The 25,334-nt window shown below is 40.2% G+C and overlaps 1 protein-coding gene across 5 annotated transcripts in view; it reads right to left on the bottom strand.

Moving 5' to 3' along the window:
- The window catches only part of LOC124795054 (probable cytochrome P450 301a1, mitochondrial), a 128,256-nt gene that overhangs the window by 53,307 nt on the left and 49,615 nt on the right, over positions 1 to 25,334 (bottom strand). For all 5 annotated transcript variants that reach the window (XM_047258847.1, XM_047258851.1, XM_047258849.1 and 2 more), the window contains 4 exons: positions 22,950 to 23,083; positions 15,414 to 15,526; positions 4,027 to 4,143; positions 3,859 to 3,935 (listed from right to left, as the gene is read on the bottom strand). In XM_047258847.1, the coding sequence (XP_047114803.1) occupies positions 3,859 to 3,935; positions 4,027 to 4,143; positions 15,414 to 15,526; positions 22,950 to 23,083 (441 nt within the window). The remainder of the gene's footprint in view (positions 1 to 3,858; positions 3,936 to 4,026; positions 4,144 to 15,413; positions 15,527 to 22,949; positions 23,084 to 25,334) is intronic.

Raw genomic sequence — 25,334 nt, 5'->3', positions numbered from 1 at the left:
GTTGGAATCATGTCAGCACGTTGTAGGTGTCGCCACTGGCGCCAACCTTGTGTGAATGCTCTGAAAAGCTAATCATTTGCATATCACATCATCTTCTTCCTGTCGGTTAAATTTCGCGTCTGTAGCATGTTATCTTCGTGGTGTAGCAATTTTAATAGCCAGTAGTGTATATTCTTACGTCAATAGTGGAATACTTGGGTACTGGAGTATTGCTAGTTAGTGTAAGAAAAACATTAAACGAACGAACAATATTATTTATTGCAAAAAATTCTGAGAAATCAAGTGAAACTTTTTCTTACAAATTAATAAATTTCCAGGTTCTTTAAGGAACAGTAGATTGCCTCTTATGGATAGGAATGCTACTATTTAGAAAGTATGGAAAGGTTCTTTTCTCCATTTTCTTTAAGAATGTTATTTACTCGGCAGAGTGGCTGTGAGCCAGCGTACGCAACTTGAATAACTTTTCTAGGTACGGTCAAGGCTGTCGCGTGAGAAATGTAATGGAGTGTACTGTTATGGAGGACAGATGGGGCTCGCATACGCTGTAGAGCACAATACCGTGAGCTGCGACGACTGCTGCCTGCGTCGCTCGCTGTTGACAAATAACTGAATTATCTCTTTCTATCTGGATTGATCACCAATCAAACTCTCCCTACACCTTAATGAAGTCAAGGACTCCTCTCTGCCCCTAGTCGTGGCGTGGTACACCGGTCAGATAACCAGTCCACCACGATGCCACTCAATATTCGCTCGAGGGCGTTTAATTAGTACTCTGTCTGTGTTCACACTGCACAATAAGTGTGGCGGCCAACTCAGCGAACAACGCTTAATCGCGAGGGACTCAGTATAGAGTATCACTCCGATTTGCTAATGACAGAGGTGCTCTCCCAGTGAAGTCCTGAGGAGAGACTTTGCTCCTCGCTCTTTGCTTACACATAAGAGCGCACTCGCTCTCGTTACGTGTTCCCACTCCAAGATCGACAACAGAACGGCTCCTTTTTCTGGAAAAGTTGCAAGGGTATGTCATTCGCTGTCTTCCCTCACTCCTCTGGCTCTTTGCATCAGAAATATTCCGCCAATTAGCATTGCTCTGTTAAACAGGAGAGCGACGTTTCGTTTAAGTCGACCAATGCGGAAATCTGTAGCATCTCCGTTAGTCGTATACTGTCCTCCTGTGAGAACTCCCCATAATTATGCAGTCTGTCCATGAAAAAAATGCGTCTTCTGGGCGCTCCCACACAATGTAGCAGAATTTGCTTTTAGGTCGAACATGGGGGTCGTTACCCCTTCGCTCTGGCAAAAGCTGTCATCTCTCTGGGTGGTCGCTTCAGCCAAAGTAGGTGTGCGCCGACCCACCCCTCTAAAGGGACGGAACTTCCAGGGGCTGGCCGCCTCCCTAGAATGAAAATTCCTGTGGCCATCATGTTGTGTACGCCAGCCTCGACTTTTTCAACCTCGGTGGGCACTTGCGATTTACTTATTAGATTTGCATATCTCTTAGGTGAATTCATACAAAATTGACTCTACCTTATCGAGTTTGGGTTCGAATGAAGCGTCTTGATGTGCTGAATGCGATTGTGAGGACGGAATATGTAAGACATGAAGGTCAGGAGACCACGGCACCTTACGAGTGGAACATTGACAGTATAGATTAGAAAAATGGGGACATACATCGTCAAAATAGAAAACAAAAAACTGAAGATATGAGCATGGGGATGTAGATGAAAATGAATTGTGAGGGATTTATAACGCAATGCGTGAAAGACATGCATCTATGAGGCTCGAACCAATGAAATGTGTGTAACATGATATGCTTGTTAAGGTGAAATTCCATACATTAAAATGAAATGTTTGGTCAAAGATGTGTAAACTTGATGTGAGGGAGACTGATGAGAGACACACAATTATGGTCGAAGTAGTGTGCCGAGGTGTTTGCAAAGGATGGGGACGGGTGATACTTGTACTCTACTTGGAAATCAACGAAGATTTGGAAAATTGTCGTCCCCTGGTTTCCAATGCGTATATACAGGGTGGGACAAATAAAAGTGGCCCAGACGAGTGTGTATGATTGGACATGAATTTGTGGCAGCTTTAATGGAGGAGGAAAAGACCTGCAGTTACTTTCAACAGGATGGAGGAACTGCCCATACAGCCGACAGAACTTTGGAACACATTTACACAGTCTTCATTCCTGACAGAGTTTATAGCGGAGGTCAGTCTGGTCATGGCCTAGCTGGCCACCCAGGTCACTTGAACTGTCAGTATGCGATTACTTTTTGTGTGGAGCCCTCAGGTCTAAGGTGTATTGCAACAACCCTCACAGTCTTCAAGAACTGCAGCAGAACGATCCGAATGAGACCACAGCAATTCCAGCAGTCCAGCTTCGACCCACCTTCAGCAACTTCCTGGAATTGGAATTTATGGTAAGGACTATGGGACCAAACTGCTGACGTCCTCAGTCCCCAAGCTTACGCACTACTTAATCTAACATAAACTAACTTACGCTAAGGACAACATACACACTCACATCCAAAGGAGGAGCAACTTCCTGATCAAATCCCAAAAGGGCCAAGAGATAAATGGTAGTCACTTCCAACATCTTCTATGGTCAGATCAGTATTGTATTTTCTTTCCTCTGCTGTATTTCTTTGTACCCTGGAACTCTATTCTACGCACCACTTTTATTTGCCCCACCTTGTATTATTCAGGCTAGTTGGGGTACCTGCAGAGCGAGAAAAATGACGATACTTCTCCCTAGTGTGACCCAGACACGAGCAGAATGTCAGTCGGTACACGTTAAACAATGGAAAATTCACGAAAACTTTGAAAGAAACTTCATTACATGACTCGAGCCAGCGGCCTCTGAGATACAAACCCGCCCATATGGGAGTAGAGAGAGAACAATTGTATGTATTTTTCCGGATGGAAGAATGCTTAAAAACTTTATAATTGTCTATTTTGGATAAACATAGTCGTCATGTATCCTATCTGAGACTTGTCGGACGTCCAAGTTCATTTAACTGGGAGAGTGTTAAGCCGCTCAGCTTCAGTTGTCTCCTTAGGGACCATTGTGAGTGTCCCTACGTCGATATCCTATCCTCCCTCCACCCAAACATTTTCCCGAAGTGACGCTCCCTTAATTCCTAATTATGTTTCCTATCAACCAACTCCTTCTTTTAAACAAGTTATACCATAAATTTCTTTTACCTTCCAATTCGAATCAGTACCTTCTCATCTGTTATTTGATCTACCCATCCAATGTTTAGCATTCTTTTGTAGCGCCACGCAACAAAACTTCTATTTTCATCTAGTCCGAAGTGCTTATCGTCCACGTTTCGCGTCCGTAAAAGGCTAGGATTCATTTTGTATAGTTTCTACTTCGTTCATTACCAGTCTTTTGCTACGTAAACAACAAAACTCATCTACCACTTTGGCATCTCATTCCGTATTCTGATTCCTTCAGAATCACATGATTTAATTAGATCACATTCCGTCGTCTGCATTACTTTTATTAGTATTGATCTTATAATCTCTTTTCAAGACACTATTCATTCCATTCAACTACTCGCCCAAGTCCTTTGCTTTCTCTGATCTAATTACAATACCATTAACAAATCTCAAAATTTTTATTTCTTCTCTCTGAACTTTATTTCCCTCTCCGAATTTCCTTTACTGACTGCTTAATGAACAGGTCGAATAACATCGTGGATGGGCTACAATCCTTTCTCACTCTGTCTTCAACCACTGGAAATGCTTCTTCCAATGAAGAAACAATAACCGAAATATTAGTTCTAAGAACACGACATGTAGTTTACCTTCGCTTTCTTACAGATACAAGAACAGAAATTTGTCACTCACATTCTAATGCCCACTTGTTCAGTTCATTCACGAAGTCTGCAGGCATCTTCATATTCTCGTCCCTGATAGCGAGCATTCTGAAAAAGAGAAGATCAAAGATAATAGAGACCTTGCCTAGTAAAGCGCTGTTACTCTATTTCTAGGACTCGTGTCACCAAATACCCTCACCTGTCGGTGAAGTCCTGAGCGACCTGGTTGATGGACGGGATATACAGTTTGGTGGAACGCGGCTGCATCATGGGCTGGTTCACTCTCTTCCTAAATTCGTACCACTGCTCCCCCTGACTGCAACAAGACCACACCACACTGTTCGTGACAATATGAACGCCATCTGAAATAACGGAGATCATCATGACTCTAAAAAGTAATATTCGTATTGGGTGGACAATATCTCGCATAACACACTAAAATGTTGTGGGGCTATAATAAGTTATGTTCTTAGTACATATGAAATTCATGATCAACTCAGGGTGATTTCCCAGATAAACTGAAATATGCCATTATTAGACCTCTCTATGAAAAGTGTGATACAGTAGACGCCAATAACAAATGCCCATTGACACGCCTTACTCCTTCTAAAATTTCTGGGAAGGTAATGTACTCCAGGGCCCGTCATACACCTGTCTAGTAATAGGGTCTTTAGCCAGTCACAGTTTGAACATCAAAACGGCCGTATTACTAAGTCAGCTATTCATAAATTTATTGAGCACATAATAAAAACCTTAAATGATAAACTATCAACAAGTGGGGACCATCTGTGACTTATTGAAAACTTTGGAGAGGGTCAGTCATAATATTATGTTAGAGAAGTAAAGTTTTTACGGAATATGTAGTTCAGAAAATGCCTGGCTTAGTCCTTATTTCAGAAATAAGGCTATCTGAGAAATACAAAGAGGGACATCACATCATTTGCATCGGAAGAATTTACAATGGACGTCCAAGCGAGTTGCCGCCGTTGTTAGCACAGTGGACTCGCATTCGGGAGGACGACGGTTCAAACCCGCGCCCGGCCACCCTCATTTAGGTTTTCCTTGATTTTCCTTAATCGCTTCAGTTAAATGCCGGGACAGTTCCTGTGAAGGGGCACGGTCGATTTTCTTCGCCAAATGTGTGCTAATGTTCAAATGTGTTTGAAATCTTATGGGACTTAACTGCTAAGGTCATCAGTCCCTAAATTAGCCTAAGGACAGACACACACACCCATGCCCGAGGGAGGACTGGAACCTCCGCCGGGACCAGCCGCACAGTCCGTGACTGCAACGCCTTAGACCGCTCGGCTAATCCTATGACGGCGCCTTCCTTCGCCGTACTTCCCTAATCCGATGGGACGATGAGCTTGCTGTTCAGTCCCCTCCCCCCGAATCAGCCAACCAACCAGCAATGGACATCCCACATGTTCGATAATTGGTCCGCTACTGTTCTTGCGTTATATTACACAAATGGACTAGCTTTAAACTTTGACATCCAGTTTTGCACTATCAGAAATATTCCACCTTCTATTAACCTAATGTACCAACAAGAAATAATAAACACAGTAGAAAATTTACGATCTTAATTGTGCACATTGTTGAAAACTAAAACAGGAAAAAACATATTGTATACTTGCTAAAGAGTTAGTTTGAGTTACATCTTCCATAAGAATAATTGCCAACTTTTAGGGCATAGAAGTCAATGAGTTATCGTATTTTGGATTTTTTCATTCACTGATGTCTTATGGGATAATATTCTGGGGTAACTCCTCACTTACGCAAAAAGTATTAACTGCACAGAAGAAAGTAATCAGAATTATGTGTGAATTCAGACATGTACATCTTGCAGGTATCTCTTTACGTAGCTTCACAGTTAATTTACACATTTATGAAATTTATTATCAATAATTTACCTAAGTTTGAGAGTAACAAAACTGCTGATGAAGGAAAAATGATCTGCATTACCCTTCAATGAATCTAACTTTGATACGGAAAGAAGTGATATATGCACTATTAAACGTTTTGACAATCTATCCATGAAATAAAATATCTGACAGGTAGCAAAAGTGCTTTCAAATTTAGACTAAGCATGTTTCTTCTTGACAACGTCTCCTATACCACAGAATAATTATTGAGTGGAATCAATTAGTTAATAAAAAGAAATCTAGAAAACCTGTAAATGGCCACCATGTAGACAAGCTTCTTGACAACTCCTTCTATACCTCAGAGGAAGTCTTAAGGAGAAACAATTAGGTAATAAAAGAAACAAAAAAAAACCGAAGACCTGTGGATGTCCAGCATGTAACCATATAAATATCACTTTTATTTTTTTAGTTGTATATAAATATTCTATGTTTGCTCCACTAACACATTCCACATAATAACGTTTACCGTGAATTTGATCTATGGAACAAGTAACTATCACATCAATATCGTTTTACTGCAGGAAGCGAATCATGGTCTATGGGGAAGCACGAAAAGATTAGAACCAAAGTGACTGAGAAGCAGTATTACAAAAGGATGCCCAAGAAACGAGGAGATTTTTCGTAGCATCGACGAGTACGAGTAACTCGATCGCTGACCGACCTCTGGTAAGACGAGGGACATTCAGTGACAGAATTCGCGAAGCCACTCGTCTTTTTGTTTCGCTAATCTGCAGGCATTACTATTTGTTACACAGCGTAAGATGCAAGGAGACCAAGTACTGCCAACAACATACTGTCAACTCACATTTTTAGCTTTCTACCTATGTGAAGTCGAAAACTATCCGAGCATTGTCAACATGTTTTAGATAATGAGAGAGACTGTATCGCTGCTTATTAATATATCTATGATGTTCATCTGTCGTGTTCAGTGAACTAACGAAACAACGCTATGAAGAAAGCATTCTGCTAATACACATGAGGTACAACTTATCACTATAACAATACGACAAAAGTCTTATTTTTTTAATAAAACGAAGTTATTCCAAATCATCACGAATATTAACAAGACAGTACGCATCTTCAGCCCCGAAACGGTCATGCCTACAGTCATACTGTGTTGGTTCAAATGTCTCTGAGCACTATGGGACTTAACATCTGAGGTCATCAGTCTCCTAGAATTTAGAACTACTTAAACCTAAATAACCTAAGGACATCACACATATCCATGCCCGTGGCAGGATTCAAACAATACGACCGTGGCGGTCGCGCGGTTCCAGACTGAAGCGCCTAGAACCGCTCGGCCACAACGGCCGGCCACATACTGTGTCACAGGACTACTACGAAAGTATGAAAATATAGCAGAGCAGATAGGTACGTTAAAGATATTGAAATAAATACGGGAAATAACGTAACTGGCCTGTCACTAACCAGACTGTCCACTTTCGATGGGTAATACGTGAATTCAAGGAAGGACACTCCTTTACCACTCCTTGAATGTTTATTAAGGGTATTGTAACTGTTTTGGTGTCGCAAATGACGACTGTGCACGTTCTTCTAGATTTTTCATTGGATTCGCCAACTGACATCCAAACTGTCACATTCCAACCTAACCAGACCTCGGGCTAAGTTACAGGTCAGTCTGTCACTACAACCAGGTTATTTGCTTTCAAATTCGTTTGCCTCTCTAACTCACAGCCAAACTATTATATTCAAACCTAACGTAAACCTCCGGCTAAGATTCAAGTCTGTCACCACAACCAATTTTTGCTTCCATATTCGATGGCTCCATCATCTCACAAACAGACTGTCACCTCCCATCCTTAATTAGGTGTCAGGCTAAGCAACGTATCAATCGGTCACCGCAACGAAGTTTTTTAGTTGCGTATTCCTTTATTAAAGCCACTCCACGCACTGTCGTCGAAAAGAATCATTCATTACTCATTAATCAATAGACTCAAAAATTGCGAAAATGCATGAGAAATATTACTTTATACATCTTCGCCAGGGTAGCTAGGACATGGTCGTTAACCTTACTTAATTCACGTGATTGCCCAACCACAGTGGACAAGGTCGTGAATGACCGACTAAAAAAGGTTTTTCCCGTATTTACTGCATTGTCCACAGCAAGTTCATAACGAAATCCAGTCAACAAATTACGAACGCTGATCAACAAAGACTGAGACATTTTTTTCCTGTAGCGTCCATGATATTTTCCTATCTGTATCATGAATATTTGAAAAGAGCGGGTTTTTATGTATAATGTCAATAGGTGGTAGCACTCTCGTACAGGGAAGTTGATAGTAATGCTCTATCCTGTAGACGCTCTTTGCATTTCGCATACTACACAGTGACAGTGATGAGAGGAGCAATATGGCGTAATAAAAATGTGTGTTCATTTAAACCACACGATCAGTGAAACTTTCGAAAAGAACCTCGTTGAACAGTGTTTAGGTGCTTCAAGGACTTCAAAGAAGGCCGACTTGTCTTTCCTGTGCAAAGTGGACATGGTGTTTCTGCTTCTGCTGTGATAGTGATCACATTTTTGGATCGTCATGGAATGATTTACCAGCACGCAGTTCCTGCTCACATTGCTTCACAGCAGCGTACTATACATCAGTGCTGGCTAAACTAAGGAAGCATATTGCAAGGAGAGGATCAGTAGTTTCTCAGACAATGTGCGGCTTTACATCGCAAATCAAATCGTGCAGTTACTGGCTCAGTTCGATATTACATGTGTACCGCATCTGCCTTAGATCCCTGATCTTGCTTCCTGTGATTTTATTTATTCTAGTCACTAAAGGCAAAGCTTCAGAACATTTGATATGAGAACTCTGACGCAGTGGCGAAGAAAAGAAGGGTGATTTTCAAGGACCTATCAACGAATGACCTACACAACGTTTTAGAGGACTGACAGAGACTATATAAAAAGTGGATGCAAGTAGGAGAGGAGTACTTTGAAAAAGGTCATGTAAACATTGAAATGGAGTAATAAACACCTTAATGTCAAAGGTGAATAAATAAATTAATATGAGTCTTTGTTGATCAGCTCTCATATTCAGTGCCACAATAAGATCAATAAATCGTTTAATGACAAAAAATTAAAAATTATCATGGAAGAATGCCTAGCGTGCAATTCTCCAAAGTTTTCACCTTTAGAATTACACGGTACTGAGTCAAGCTAGCGAGGAAACTGATGGCAGTGAGGTTTTCTTAAGATTTCTTTACCAACCGCCGAGTTGCCTGGTTGTAGCTCTGTCACAGAAGAGGTAAAAACATTGGCTTCAGCAAGAATGGAACTGACAGCTAATGCAGTCATTCCTTTGAAGGGCAAACACCTTATTGCTGAGTTAACTGGGAACTGTAACAAACATCACTATCTTGTTGCCCCAAAGACGGCTACCAGACAAGTAATTTGCAACATAAAAGACGAGATTAGCTGTATTTTTGCTTGGAACAAGCTACCTAAACTCAGGAACACAAATTTGCTAGCTGTAAGTCATCAGTTAAGTGAGAACCATTTAACATTTTTTACCAGACTCACGAGAAAATATCAAATGGATATAGCGGGATAATTCCAAGTCACTTCCGGAAGTAAATCGACAGTAACAAAGGAGGGAAGATTAGGAAGGGTTTAACATCCCATCGACGTCGAGGTCAACGAGGAAAACCTAAATCTGGATGGCCGAACGCGAATTTCAACAGCCATCCTACCGAATGCGAGTCAAATGAAAATATAATTGTGCAAAAAACTGTCAAAGGTGAAAGCTCCCGTGTAAAAGTGTTAGAACGAGCCATTCCCACAGAAGAATGTAGATGTGTATTTAGTTCTGTAAAAGAATGAGGAGCAGCCATCATCACAGCTTTCGGCAATTTTTTTGAGATTTTGCTAAAAGGCTATAACTTACGAAGCAGAGGTAGTGTTTGAAAGCGGAGGTAGTGTTTCGAAAGTTAGATGCAGACAGGAAGCAGACTACAAAAAGTATTACACGCTTGGGAACTAACACACAGAACGTACTAACGCTCACTAGAATTATGAACAGATAAAGTTAGGTGACAGTGAACCGATTATTTAACAAATTGTGACATGTGAAATATGTGCAGTGCCCATCATTTCATTTGTATACTAGACTACAAGATTTGTTATGCAAACTGTCTTTGAAATTAACACAATAACTGTACACTAGTAAGTAACGAATTATCATAGTTTCTAAAAATAGATAATCCCGTACAACCGCCAACGTCTTTGCATGTGTATGTAGCCTACTCTGACTACCAACCAATATAATACTGTCTTGCCGACTTTAACAACGCAGGCAATATAACTTTCAGAGCAGCTAGGGACTCATTCTGCATATCACCAACAGATGAAATGAAATTAAAGTTAGTATCATAGACCGAATTAAATTTAGCCACAAATAAAGTTACTATTTAAAGTAGAAAGCTGTTCTAAGATTCTGACAATTATCTATGAAGATTCCAGTAGCCTAGAGGCTTCGCTAGTGTGATACCACCATGAACTAACTGAAGTGCAAACATAAAAAATGCGAATTGGTGCATAGAAATTCCAACCCATGCTCAGCTTAATGAACCTCTAACTGAAATTTCGGTTTCTCTCCATCTGCAGATCGACACGTCTATTCTTCAGACAAAGTTCGCTTTTACTGACAAAGTAGTATCGGCAGTTATGTTGTAATCATTGCAAGTAGATATGAAACCGAACGTCATTTGTAGCTTTCAAGATAGTGTGTATGAAAATATTCCTAAGCGAATTGTTTTCAACTTTATAACGACCAAATGAACAAAAATTGTTATATCTTCATAATTTTTACAGTATAACTCCTGGTAACGCAGTAAAATTAAGAAAAGTTACAGAAAAACAAAAATAATTACAACTACTGAAGATTATGGCCACTCAGATAATTCCTCCTGATCTTAATTTTTGGTGTTCATGCTGCAGTTGGTGAAAATGAAAACTACTCATAACTACGGTTTAGCTCTGATCTCTAGTTACAGAAACAGAAATAAATTCATTGGACAATTCGTTTGATCTAGTCGACAGCTAGCTGTTCCGTTCTTTCAAACGCAAGTACAAGGTGCTCAAGAAAAAACTCAGCTGTGGAAACGTATTATTCCTACTGTTGGACTGACACATGGCAACATCACAGTATATGTTTGGCAACTGTGTGACCATCGATTTGCTTCCTGGAGTGACAAAGAATCATTCTGCTATATTCACTTGACATTTTCTTCTCATTTCTGAATTATTCTGAATTACGGGAAGACGCACAGGCAGCAAATTTATATTTTTGATTCCAGAAACTTGTTTAAAGCATAAACTACAGCTAACCTCATCTTTCAAGTTGTGAATTATCCGTCTTATCCCCTATTGGGACTACAAGGTAGCTATGTCTGTTACAGTTGTCCATTAGCTGAGTAGTAGACTATTTACCCTTCAAGGTAAAACATTGCGTTAGCTGTCCGTTCCAGTCTCGCTGAAGACAAGATTTTTTCCTCTTCTGTGACAAAGCTACAAGCAGATCGGCTGTCAGTAAAGAAATCTTAAGAGAACTTTCCCCCAACAATTTTCTTCCTACCTCGATTCCATACGATGTAGGTGTAAAGGTGTAAAACTTGGAAAATTGTTCACTTGCTGAAGCCTGCTTTTTCTGTTTCTGCTGAGGTATTTATTACTTTTTGTGAACATACAATTGTACGACTGAATAATGGCACTGAGTAATTTGTTAACAGCATTTCGTTATGCAACCACCTCCACAGCTACTATTCCAGTTTCTTTCCTCCTGTGCACCGAAAAACAATGGAGATTTTAGAGGGTTCCAGGAGAAAAATAAACTGCACATGGGAATCTATGTTCGAAACTGTCATCCACCAAGGCAACAGAGCATTGCATTCATAGGAGATAAGACCTTTCTACGCAACTGGCACGATCACCACCGGCGATCGTGCCAGTCAGTCACGATCACTGAATAACAAGTAACATTTTCGAGACGTTCTGCGTACGGTCTGTCATCATTCGAAGTCACGTTTGCTGCCAACGGGGTGGCCTAGTAGCAGGCGCCAGTGCCTAGAGTTTCGACACTGTGTAGCGTCGTTGGATGACGTTTCGAGTCACGAATTCCTGTCCTCGATTTGTTCGTCATGAAATGCTCTACAACCACTCGAAGTTTGTCGCAACATTACTGGGACACCACGCACAGGGTATTTCACAATTCCTATTGCAGGCTTCTGTAATGGGACTTTATAGATAAAGTATTGATAAGGAACCCATGGGCAGAAATGTACCGTTTGGATATAAAATAAGCTCGCAGATCATATCACCTTCAAATCTCTCGTTTTCTGCTGGACACATTCAAAGTGAGAAGAGAACGCCGTCGTCAGACGCTTTCGGCATTGTGACAACATGTACCACTTGCGTTTGAGTACAAAGGAGGCTACGAGAATTTGGTACGTTAGCAGCTAGGAAGGTTGACTGCGGTGCACCACAGACGCCGCGCGCTCTCAGCTTTTAACAGGGCGTCTTTCATCATGCAGAAGAGAACGCAGCGACAAGTACTCGCATCATTGCCCAGGCCGTGGGCTCCTGTAGAGCACAAACGTCAGAGCTCATTGTCTCCGCTGTGTGCCATGCTGGATGATGTTACAAGGCCAGGACAGCCAATCATCCAGGCTGTTGCCCCTGCTGAAACTGATGAAGAGGCTGCTGTCCCATTTCAGGAACCATGGGTTAGTCTGTCATCTCCACAGACACGCCTCCGCTGTGGTTGCATTTACAGAGCGGCTATCTGTATTTTTCAGACACTCAAACCATCCCACTTCGTTAAGGGCCATCGTTCATGAAGGGTTAGGAGAGTTATTTAGCTGAACTTCCGTCCTGAATTTTCCTCCAGAATATCATTTAGGCAAATTCAGTTACTCGATTCAGTCAAAATATTTATGTAACTGAATTTGTCTCATGGAAATCTGATATTCTGGTGGCATAGTTCCTCTTAAAAAAATAAAAAAATATTGATCGCTGAATTTCTTTTGTTAATAACGTTACAACAAAGCATTTCTGTTTGTTTCATGGGTTTCTGGCCACCGGATTGAGAAGCTTCTAAAAAGACGAACGTAATGTTCTAATGCTTATTAATGTCATCTTCGAAACTTTTCGCAAGAGTGTCCAACTAACGTAGCTAAACTTGAAAGGCAATGCGGTCAGAACCAGCTACTGCGGTGTAAACGCCGCCAGGTCTAGCTCACGTGCAATGTTCCATCGTTGTATCAAGCTTGTGCCCATGAAAGCTGTTCGCTTTAACATGAGTACGTAAATTCATCTGAAATAGTTTTCTCAAACGCTTTCTGATATGCTAGAAGTTAGGAGACAGTGCCACCTAACAACAGTCATAGCAGAAACTGTACATAACGACGTATTAAGTAGGACTAAGAGCAAATGAGTTCTATTTTACTTGTTAGTAGCGTTGGCGCAATGCATCGCGGTTTGTTTCACAAGCCCCTAGTCACTATTCGCCTATCTGAAAACAAACTGCAGATGTCTTCAGTGGGTTCGATGAAATTTGAGGTGAAGACTTTGTGCACCTCAACTACACATCGGATCAAAAAAAGTCATAATTGCAATTTGTCTCGAAGGGTACATCCAGTGATATCACACTCGATTCACCACATAACCTCGAGCGTGGGTGGCGGGAGGCATCTCCGAAATCTTCAATGAGAGGCCCAGTTTTTATAGGAAATTAAGATTCTACGGCAAAATCTAGATGCGTTTCGCCTGAAGCATTTTCTTCGTTTCGCCACAGGTGACCCTGTAATCGGAGGGATAAAAATGGGCACACAATCCTAATGAACGACATGCTTCTCAACGGCCTTTGATTATCTAGAGGGACGTGGAACCACCTCCGCCATGCTGCTAATTGGAAACCCCATTCGCAATGTTGTATTCCTTCGACTTTTTGAACAGGAGACTACGTGACGCGCCATCGTGACCATGCAGCGAACTACGACGTATCATAACAGACAGTACACTGCGACCGCAGTTCACTTGCAGTGCAGACGTACAACAGAGAGCGGATCTAAACATTGCATTACTTGAGCAGCGTTTATCTCCCACAAACCTATATATCATTTGGATAATAGACGCTCAAGTGGACGATGAATGTTGCAACCACAGAAGAAAAATTGAAATGCTCCTGATTTACGGAGAATGGAGGAGAAATGTATAGGCTACTGTTGCCTTATATGCCGAGCGTTTTCCAAAGAAAGCTCGCTCTCACTCTTTCTTTTAGAATGCTGTGAACGCCTGTATGTCTGAGGCAGCGTATAAGCGCCCGGCAATTACACTTCGATTCCGGCATGTCTGTAGGTAGTATAGTCACAATGCTGCATCTTCATAAATGTCCTCCATACCACGTGTCACTGCAACAATAACTTCATGGCTTCGTTTACCATAACTGGATAATGTTCTGTGAATGGGCACATCAACAAATGTGAACGACCCCCACGTTCTTGGACAAGGCACTATTTCCCGACGAGCCTAGACTCACAAACCACGGTAGCGTTAAACCTGCCTAACATGCATCACTGGAGTGTAGACAATCCCCAATGGTTGCGGCAAGTTGACAATTAACATCCTTGGTCGGTTAACGTATGGTGTGGCATCATGGGGAACAAACTCATTGGTCCGTATTTTATCGACAGCACGTTGAATGGACGACAATATCGAACGTTTTTGGAACAGGAACTATCGTTACTACTGCAGGTTGTTGCCCTGGACGTTGGACAAGGTATGTGGTTTCAGAGCGACGGTTGCCCAGCAGATTACACAATTGAAGCATGGGAGGAATTAGACCGTGTTTACACTGGTCGGTGGCTCGGCACAGATGGACCTATTAATATGTCCCCTAAGTCGCCGGATTTGGCGTCGCCTGATTTCTTTCTCTGGGTTTATTTAAAAGGTATGGTACACCAGCAAGTGCCAATAGGCCGTGACGACATGATTGACAGCATCAGAAACGCCTGTGCTGTCATTCCCGCAGATATAATTCTGTCTCATGAAAAGTGGGGCACTAAGTGTACTGATGTTGGCGGTACTACGTCTGAACACCTACTCTAATTGAAAAAGCAGAGTAGCGTTCGCCTCGAGCCATTGCCACAGTGGCGCGCCGAGTAATCCCCTGTTCGATATATCGAAGGAATACAACTTTACGAATGGGGTTTTGCTATTGGAAGTTATGAAATACTAGCCTGTCCTATCCTTGCAGCATGCAGGTGGAGACCCACGAGCCATTGGATAATCATTGTTCATTGAGTAGCATGTCGTTATTTACATGGTGTACCCATTTCCATTTCTCCGTTTACAGCGCCATTTATAGCGAAACGAGGGAAACGTTTCAGACAAAACGTATATTCTGCCGTAGAATCTTAATCTGCAATAAAAACCGTGGTTTCCCATTGAAGATTTCAAATTTGCCCCCCAATTTGCATCGCTGGATGTCCTCCTCCGAGACAAATTGTAATTATAACATTTTTTGATACGATGTCTAGTTTTCGAGAGAGTTCAGTGTCTTCAGTTAAAATGAACACCCTATAAGAGCAGGCTGCTTCTTGCTGGTTTCCCGCCCCTGGTGTGACGTTCAGTGGTTGGACTCACGTGATAGCGACGCCCAGGACATCACCAAACCAATCCTTCCTGGTGACTCCCCGGTAGTATTTGATGGACTGCACCGTGTCGCGCACCGGCCTTGGGCCCTCATTGCGGTACACCTGAAACAGGAAACCTGTAGGCTGTTCATCGTCTGCCAATAAACTAGACTGGTGAGTGCATCAATCGCTTACCGTATTGAAATAAAAAAGCTTTAGTTTAGTCTGTCTTTATTTTTAGATAGTCAGTCGGTTTAATATTCCATGGATCACTTCCACGATAAATCCTAATACATACAACGAGTTATTTTATATTCACATCATAAACTATTTTTTAAACATCACAAATTATTTTGGACATATGGCTGCAAGATTATCACATATGTGTGTCTTTTGTAAGGCGAAGAGGTGAGAGGAGGTAGTAATTCCTACCCGCCACTTTTTACACAAACAGCAATATAAATTCTTGTACGGAGTAGAAGGAATTGTAAAGAAAAAATTTTTCAATTTATTTTCTAGTTTTACTTTGTTGTGTTTGTCAGACATATTATATCAGTCAGTAAGTGTCAAAAATTTTTGGTTGCAATATTGTGCATTCCTTTTTGTGCTAAAGACGACGTTAATGTGCTGTAATGAAAGTCATTTATTCTTCTACTCAGTTAATAAAAACAGATCGCACATTATCTTATTTATTATAATGACCAGTTTTGGCACGTTTCATCGGTCATCGTAATATTATGAGCGCTGTAAAAATATGAAAGTGTTTGTTAGTTTGGGAAGTCAGCTGTCATAACAAGAGAAGAGAAATACAGTAGTGTGATATTTGGCTGGAGCTTTACACAATGTAGACGAAAGGTCAGAAATACTACAGCGCGGCGTTTATCAATTGGCTGGAGCTGACAGTGTGGTGAACAGCTGCGTGTGATCAGAACATTAACTGCTGCTATTTGCTATTCCCCCACGGGTTAAATACTGTACGAAGGCCGGCGCATTTGCTGCATTACGTCATCTACAGCCAGTAGAAACTTAACTTACGTAAAATGTATTATAATTTTGAATAAAATGTAAAAGCAATAGGAAAATTGTATGTATAGCGTTACGTAAAAACAAACTGATAAAACTGATAATACAATTGTTTAATAATCTTCTTATAAATTTATGAAAGATTTTAAAATGAACGCCAGATGATGACGACTTTTGATACTTCTAGCGTCGCCGTGTGCATGGAAATATTAACACGATGACAAATGGTAGCCAAAAATTATGCTGTAATACGCCATTGGCTTGAAGACTCTTTAAACGGCCGCGGATGATCAAAAATGAAGGTAGAGGACGCTGTTACCATGGAGACGTCGTTCAGATGGCTGTTAATAGTTAAATATGTATTTATTGGAACCTGTTGCCGTGATGATGTTGTGGTTGCAATAGCCGTTAGCTGCCGAAGACGTACGGAAGAAAGGAAGTGAGTACTATGATGAACTCCTGACATGTGTTCCTTAAAACGCTTTTTAAAGTTATGTCCGGTGTCTCCAATATATACTCTTTCGAAATCACTACTTGTCAATTCATACACCATGAGCGAGAATAACGGTCATCATTTCCAGTCGAATGCTTTAATTTATTTAGAAGGGTATTGACGGCTGGAACGGCAATGAAGATGTTAGTATTTCTAAAAAGTCTGTTGATTTTATGGGATACTGTTTCCATGTAAATGATTTTAGAAAATGTTTGTTCTGGCGGCAATTTAGGGTTTTTTGGTTGTACTTTTTAATATAGAACATCTACAATATTTGAATCATAGTCATTAGCAATAGCGATTTGTTTCGGAATCTCTATTTTTTTCAGCTGATCAAGTGTAAGTGGAAATTTCAACATTCTGTTGAGCATTGTTAGAAAAAAGACTTTTTGTGTCTTATTGGGTGGCAAGAACTGGCATAAATGATGATGTCAGTCAGTGCTGGTTTTCTCAAAATAGCATGAAAATGTTTAACGTTATTTTTAAAGGTAGCCAAATCCAGATAATTTATGGTTAATCATTTTCATGTTCGATTGTGAAAGAATTAGGTGTACATAATTCAAAGCAGTGGTCAAATTACTTAATTTCCCTTTAGACTCATTACATAATAAAAGTGTGTCATCTATGTAGCATTTGTAGTACATACTTTTCCTGAAAATTTGCCAATTATCTCTAAACAGATAATCAAGAACAGGTTGCTGTTACTTCCTTACCAAGTTGTTAAAATTATAAATCCCTTACCTAATCAGGTTTTGAGAGATCTTAAAATATTTAAAGAAGTTAGAACAAAAATAATGAAATTAAATTCCTAAATTGGCTTCAACAAGTATTGTTTAGAGTTGATGACCATAAATGAATATGCAGTAGTGAATATTGATATTAATTCCCGCGTTAGCTCCTTTGTACAACGAAACAGCAGCATCTTATGGATGAAATACGAAATTAGGGATGCCAAAAAAGGTGCTTTGAACCATATGATGTAATGTTTACATTTCTGACTCAGTAATCGAATGGCCTCCTTGTTCTTTTATATACTACTTATAGCAGTTGAAAAAATAAATTACATATGAGAATCCATTAATGAGAAACACACAAACAAAATTAACAGCCTCTCAATCATCAACCAGAAGTTCCATTTGACCCACCCCACAGACACATCAATTTTACCTGCGAGTGGTAATGGATATCCAGTTTTCGTCTTCTGATCTGATACTAGACTTCCAAGCACTTTAAGGAAAAAACATTCCAAGCTATTCAGAAAGTCACACGTGGCTGACTGGGTAGCCATAAAGACTTGTAACTGTAAAGTCAGTGGTTTGTATCTCACTAGTAATGTTTTGTTTTTACTTTTATTTAAATTCCATCTTTATTAAGGAATGAAATATTAAGTGACAAATATGAAATCAAAGCTTTTTAATAAAAATGAAATCTTTAAATTTATAATTACTTATCACATAAAATGTGAATATGCACATAACATTAAAATTTATTGTAAAAACATCGAATAGAAATAAAAAACTTCTGGGTCTTCCTCTGGTCCACAAGTACAGAACGGCGTTTCTACCATGTGAAGACTGTGAAGATGTTTACTTAAACATCTATGGTCAAATCTGAGTTTGGCTATTAAGAAGGCAAAGTGCCTAGGCAATACCTTTCTATGAGATTTTGTGGAGTAGAGGACAAGCAGGTGAATTGCTGTGTACTTCTTGCTTTTTTGCCTTATACTTAACAGCACTCGGAAAATTTCAATGGCAATTGTTTCGAGTTTTTTGGAAATGGTGTCATACTGTTTTGGGATATTGACGTAAGGTACAGACCTTCTGTAAGTATGAATAAAACCTAAAAGAGCGTCTCTGAAGTATCCCTTGATGTCAGAAGTCAATCACTCTAGTTACAAGGCAAGTCCTATTTGTGGGGCTGGGTCTTGACGGGGTACTTTCTGTCTTTCACAGGTACTACTCGTTCTGATGGGTCTCACTTTCAACATTGTGAATTCTCGATTTTCAGTGAGACGTCGCTCTCGATGATGAACAATAGATAATGGAGTCAGATCGTTACTTGCTATGGAGTGGATATGAATCACCATGGTTTTCCTATGGGGACTTCATGTTGTTGGCTCAAGAGTGGGATCACACAAGAATTGTTCTGTTCTTCAAATTGGAGGGGAAACTCTAAGTTAGTATTACATTGAATTTCTGTATCATTTTATTGTGTATATTTTGTACTGTATTTATACTTTTAAAATATGTAGCCAAACTCAGTTTGCTTTATATTACAAACTCATTTGATTCCTCTTCCTCTCATATAACACTAAGGAACGTAAGTGGGCAAAACCTCCACGATCCCTAATAGCAGCCACAAATGAATTGTTTCATCGCTGTGAGGGCGACAATTGCAAAACTCTGCCTGAAGGACACAAGAATCGTGTTGGTTATAAATTTCGTTGTTAAACTTGAAGTAATTTTGGTATAATATTAGTTTTACTAGTTCAGTGATTTCTTGTATTTCTGTAATGTGTAGTTTTCTTTATGGTAATAGGTTGTTTTCTATTATATCATTTTCTCCTTGTATGAGAATGTTGGTGTACAGATTTGTGATATCGAAGGATATTAATTTTCCTTGTTCTGTGATGTAAATGTTTTTAATGGTGTTTGCTAATTGTCGAATTCTTTATTCTAAACTGTTGCTGGTACGTGTAATACTGTGTACATAGATGATTCTCATTTTTGCTAATTTTGTTTGTTGGGCTGTTTATGTAGTTCACTGTTGGGTTAATTGGGATTTGAGTTTTGTGGCTCTTTCACTGTCGATAAAATTTAGGTGTCTGTGGGTTCATTAACATATATTTCACTCAAAATTGTGTTACAGCTTTTTACTACTGTTTTGGTCAATGCTGCAGATTTGTTGGTGGGGTTAGCTTAATTTTGGTGATGATATTTACTTTGAAGAAACCATGCATCTTATTTGTGTAGTCATTTTCATACATTGGGACTAAACTATTCCCTTTGTCTGCTTTCAATGCTAGCGCATTTCTTGAGATAGGCTTTTGGTTTATGTTATTTAGTGTTGCGTGTTCTAATTTTATTTGGTGATTATATTTGGTATGAGTTAATGCAGTTTAAATAATATTCTGTACAAGAACGGTTGACTGAACACTGGATAGACTTGTGTCTAATAGGATAAGGGAGACTGCTCATTGCATACAGCTCTGCAAACAAATTTCTAAATAAATTGCCTCTATTACATAACTAGAGTAAAACATAGCTTGTAAAATACGAGAGTAGGTAGGAAAATACTAAATTAATGGCATTTAGCTGTTAAAATGGCCAAACCTGAATCTCCAACGACTACCGTATCAGGATACCATTGAAAGGCCACTTACGAAACATGAAGAAATTCTGGTCTAATGAAAAGGCTATCAGTGGCATCAGAGTTAGTGTGCAGATACTCATGATGACACAAAAACTGAAATTCAGTGTTCCAAAAGAAAAAAAGTAAGGCTGAATCCCTGAAATGCTGAATCCGTGAATTTTACAAAATAAAATCCAGTAGTACTGCCTCAGTTTAATTCTCGCGCCCACACAAATATCGGAGATATACTTATTGGTATCAGAGCTGTTGAGAAACCGCTGGAAGCGCTAAAGGTGAAAGAATCTCCAGGCTTCCTTTCTGTCGTATACAATTCATAAACTGATAAATGGCAACACAGTTGGCCCCTTTTTTAACCGTAATTTTTCGTGGGTCTCAAGAACAAAAATTGCATCCAGCAGTTTGCAGGAAAACAAAGGTCACACCCATCTACAAGAAGGGTAGAAATGATCCACATATCTTTAATACTTTTTTTTCGTACGATCTGAAAATATTCTATGGTTAAATGTAATGAGGTGTTTCGAAGTGAATGACCTCCTTCATACCAACCAGCATGAATTCCGAAACAATCGAACACGTGAAAAGCCATAGCCCATGACATTCGGGAAGATGCAAATTTCTTGATATCCGAAACCCGTTTGCATAAGCCCATAACAATACTCGTTAATAAAAGTGCTATTATATGGGGAATCAAACGAATTTTGTGACTGCATGAAGGATTATTGTAAGAGAGAATGCAGCTTGGAGAGTGACCTATAGAAACAGAAAAGTGTAGTCATACTCAAGGAATATATTGTGGCACCTTTATTGTCCATGTTTGGGACATGGCAGACAATATTCTACTTTATAATTTCATGAAGCAGTATCTAGTCAGGAATTTAAACTGCAAACCCGTACGCAACGTTCCCTTAGGGACCGCGAAGACAAGGTTACACTAATTACAGGACACCCAGAGCCGTCTAAGCCATCATTCTTCTCGTGAGCCATACGCAAATGGAGTGGAAAGAATCTATGACAGTACAAAATATTCTGTGCCATGTACTTCACAGTGTTCTACAGGGGACAGATTTATACACTGATGTAGACTGCCCTCTAGCGAGACGGACATGGCATTATTAAGGCGACTTTACAGAAGGCGGAATTGATGGATGAGTACCTCTCACATCAAGTTACTCGCTTACTTCTATGTAGTTAATATATGTCCAGAGAGATAAGTACAGCTTGCAGCACCACTTTCAGCCAACGATGTACTTTCAGTGACTTGCTGACAATGATGTATGCCTGCTTGTCGTTGTTTCGCCACGTTCATTTGATGCAGTTATCTATTCCTGCTCCTCTTTATTTCATCTTACCTACTACTCTCCACTTAGCAACGTTTCTTCCCAATATTCTCACATCTAGGCCTTTTCGGTTCATTTCTGGGATGGTTCAAAAATGGCTCTGAGCACTATGGGACTTAACATCTGAGGTCAGCAGTCCCATAGAACTTAGAACTACTTAAACCTAACTAACCTAAGGACATCACACACGTCCATGCCCGAGGCAGGATTCGAACCTGTGACGTAGCGGTCGCGCGGTTCCAGACTGAAGCGCCTAGAACCGCTTGGCCACACCGACCGGCTTTTCTGGGATGTATGAGTACTTTCTCGCATATCTCTCTGGCATGAACGTTCTCTATGTACCTGCTGCGTATCTTCTTTATCTCTCTGCGATGAACCTTCTGTATGTCTCTGATGTGCATGTTTTATGTTTTTCTGGCGCATACCTTCTCTACATCTCTGTTTATTTACCTCTGACTGTCCCTGGTATGTATTTTCTCAATATCTGTGAGATGTACCTTTCCCGCCTCTCTCGTGCGTATCTCTGCTATGTACCTTCTGTATCTCTCTGGAATGAACCTTCCCTGCGTCTTTGCTATGTACTTTCATATTTCGATGGAATGTACGGTCTCTACATTTCTGTTTATATCTGGTGTGTATCTAGTACGTACTTCCTCCATGTTCGTTGTGTGTACCTTCTGAACATTTCTTACGCGTACCTTCTCTATACAGGGAGATCAGAAACAGTCTGAAAAGTTTGTAAGGGTGTTGCAGGGTGGGTTGGACTAAGAAATAATTGTTAAGAAAAAAATTTGATATGTTGCTCCGTTTCCGAATTAATTAGCACTGAATTTATCCTATCAAGCCGTTGCGTGCGCTAATTCGAGCTGTCCGCCAGACACCGTTAGTGTCAATTGTTCCCATAGCGTAGATCGGAGCGCACGAGACTGCTTAGTCTTTGGGTCGGGTTCGATCCTCACCACCGTCCGATGCCCAATTTTTGTATCGCCCTCTTGCTCGATTTTAGGAAATCAAACGAAAGACACGTTGACGAGATCGTCCTTGGCGGGATGATTGAATTTGCGTGCGCAATAGCCGGATTGGCTAACTTCAGTGCTAATTAACTAGGAAACAGCACACGTATCGAATTTTTTTCAAAACAGTTATTTCTCAGTACAACCCAACGTGCAACAACTGTGCAAAATTTTCAGACTGTTTCTGACCACCCCGCATATCTCACATGTACCTTCTCTATATCTCTTGTATATACCCTCTCCGCGTCTCTCGTATGTATCTGCTATATTTCGATGCTACGCATCCTCTCTACATCTCTGGTACGAACCTTCTCTACGTCGTTGGCGTTGAAGCAGAAGACCATCGGTGGCCTCCCTGGGAGGCCCACCAGCTTGGCGATGTCCCCGTACTGCTGGTGCATTTGGAACATCATCTCGGCCATGTCCGTCGTCTTGTAGTCTCCTGCAAGTAAACGAGCAATTCCGGAAATCTAAAATTTTTGAGTATGCTTTAAAATTCCGACTGGCTAATCTAAGATGAAGGTAAGCAACGTATATAGGGAGCGTCTTATAAGACGTAACACTTTTTTCATTTGGTGAATGATTTAAAATATCATAAAAAGCATTTTCGGGAAAACAGTAGTACGCCCTGTTGCAAGTAACTTTGTTATAGGTTTAATGTTATTAACCGTTGTATTAACCGAGATACTGGAACCAGTGCGAAAATTTTCAATGAAACGGTACATTCTTTAACGACATTCGAAAACCCTTGAGAAGACGAATATAGTGATATTACGCTTGCTATGCTGGCGTCGAAATAATTCAAAAAAGTGTCTAAGACAAGTGTTAAAATTCGGAGGCAAGGCAGCCAGATTCCGCTATGCAGACTAAAGAGTGATGTAGTTTTCTACTGGCACGTAATAATGGCGGAGCCTAGCATAATAACCCCGCACTGGTGGTCTTCACACCACAACAGAGGATTCTTGCCGCTCGATATCAGGACGTTTCTCAGATTACTTTGCTAATTATCTCGAAGCCAAAATTAACAACTGTTGTGTTATTGTGCTTGTATTTCTGTGAGCATTGGAATGCTGCTATAAGAATACAGTGCTCCATGTAAGCCTGTGCTTAGGAAAATATCTGTATAAAGTTACGTACCAATCGGACCTCTCACATCCGTACGGCTTAAATTTACATAAACTGACGGTATTTTGACTATTTATAACGTCAACCACCTTTGAGGTATAAATACATTTAAACTAGTTTTATTTATTTAAAGTTTACATTTAGAAACACAATTTTTATACTTTTATTGGTGAATTCTTAAGGAAATACAGTTTATTCTCACTCTACATCAAGTGTTCTTATAGTATAATTCTCATAGCAAATTTGCGTAGAGTCCACAGAAACTAGCAGACTGTTTTGAGCATACACGTTTGGTGCACTTATGCGTGTAATATGATCTTTTCTATCTTTCTTCGCTACACAATATGCCCATTTTCTCCTTTTCTTAGCTAGATCTTACGCTGCCCTTCCAAGATCCGGTGCTACTAATGAATTCCTTGACTTCTTACCTCTGCTAGTTGCTTTCACAAATTGACGACGAAAGTACGACGGCTCATTTTTTTTATTGATAGTCAGTTTCATTCAAATTACGTGTGTATTCGTTACACGTACGTCGACGACGTTCAAGAGAACCACCAACGGACAGCACCTTGTTTTTCTCTTCGTACTGTAGCATCGCATCTTCTGGTCCACGGTGTCAAAGCCCCGTTTTGTGGTACTGTATGTCATTATAACTTCAGGCTTCTTTTATTCTGATGCAGATACTGTTGCCTGGTCATGAAGAGAGCTGATAACGGCAACAACTTTGTTTTTTTTTTGTAAGTCTGAAAGCTTTCGTGGCCCTTATCACTGAAGTTAAAATCTTCTGGTTATCAGGCCGCGTCATGTTTCTTAGGGACGTAAGAGGCTTTCATCGAACCTGTTTGAAAACAAAATAATGTGAAGTATACCTGACGCCCTTTAGGTGTAGTAAAATCAGCAGGCAGTTAACCTTTTTTCCGGATAGTACCTATCAGATCTTTCGGCAACAAATAATGAACTAAATCGAGATCTGTAAAATAAATTAAGTCCATAATTTTCAACTTCAGTCACCAGGATTTTCACAACATCCTCTCCAAGATGCAAGGCTCTGATTTCTTCCTCTTTCCTCACCTTCAGCTTCCAGCAACAGCTTGTTACACTGTCATAAATTGACCAGAACTTTATTCCGAACCTACCAGATTCAGATGGCATGTTTGTCGAAATGGACTGCGACCTGGAAACGTGACCAACTGTTCATGGACATGTACCATCCTGGAATGTGAACATCCTTCAGGGTACTTTCCCACATCTCAAAAACTTCTGTGATTGATCTGTTGACCTATGATCACATCGCGCAGCTGCGTTGTCAGAGCACATCACCCTCAGAATAACATCTAAGCGGTTGAAAGACATAACTTCATTGTACAGCGGTCGGCCGTTCTCAACATTCCAAAGCTGACTGATGTCTTCACTTCTAGACTCTCAAACGTCAGTCAGAATCAGAACACCAAGAAACTTTTCATGTTACAGAAATCTATATTCATCCAGTCCTTGCAAACGATTCAACCTTCCTTGTTGGTCCACTTTCTCAATAAGGGGTACACGAAAGAACAACATGAAACAAGACT

Source organism: Schistocerca piceifrons, chromosome 4 (genome assembly GCF_021461385.2).
Source record: "Schistocerca piceifrons isolate TAMUIC-IGC-003096 chromosome 4, iqSchPice1.1, whole genome shotgun sequence".
Lineage (NCBI taxonomy): Eukaryota > Metazoa > Arthropoda > Insecta > Orthoptera > Acrididae > Schistocerca > Schistocerca piceifrons.
Note: the sequence above shows the minus strand (reverse complement) of the source record. Positions and strands in the feature narration are given on the sequence as shown.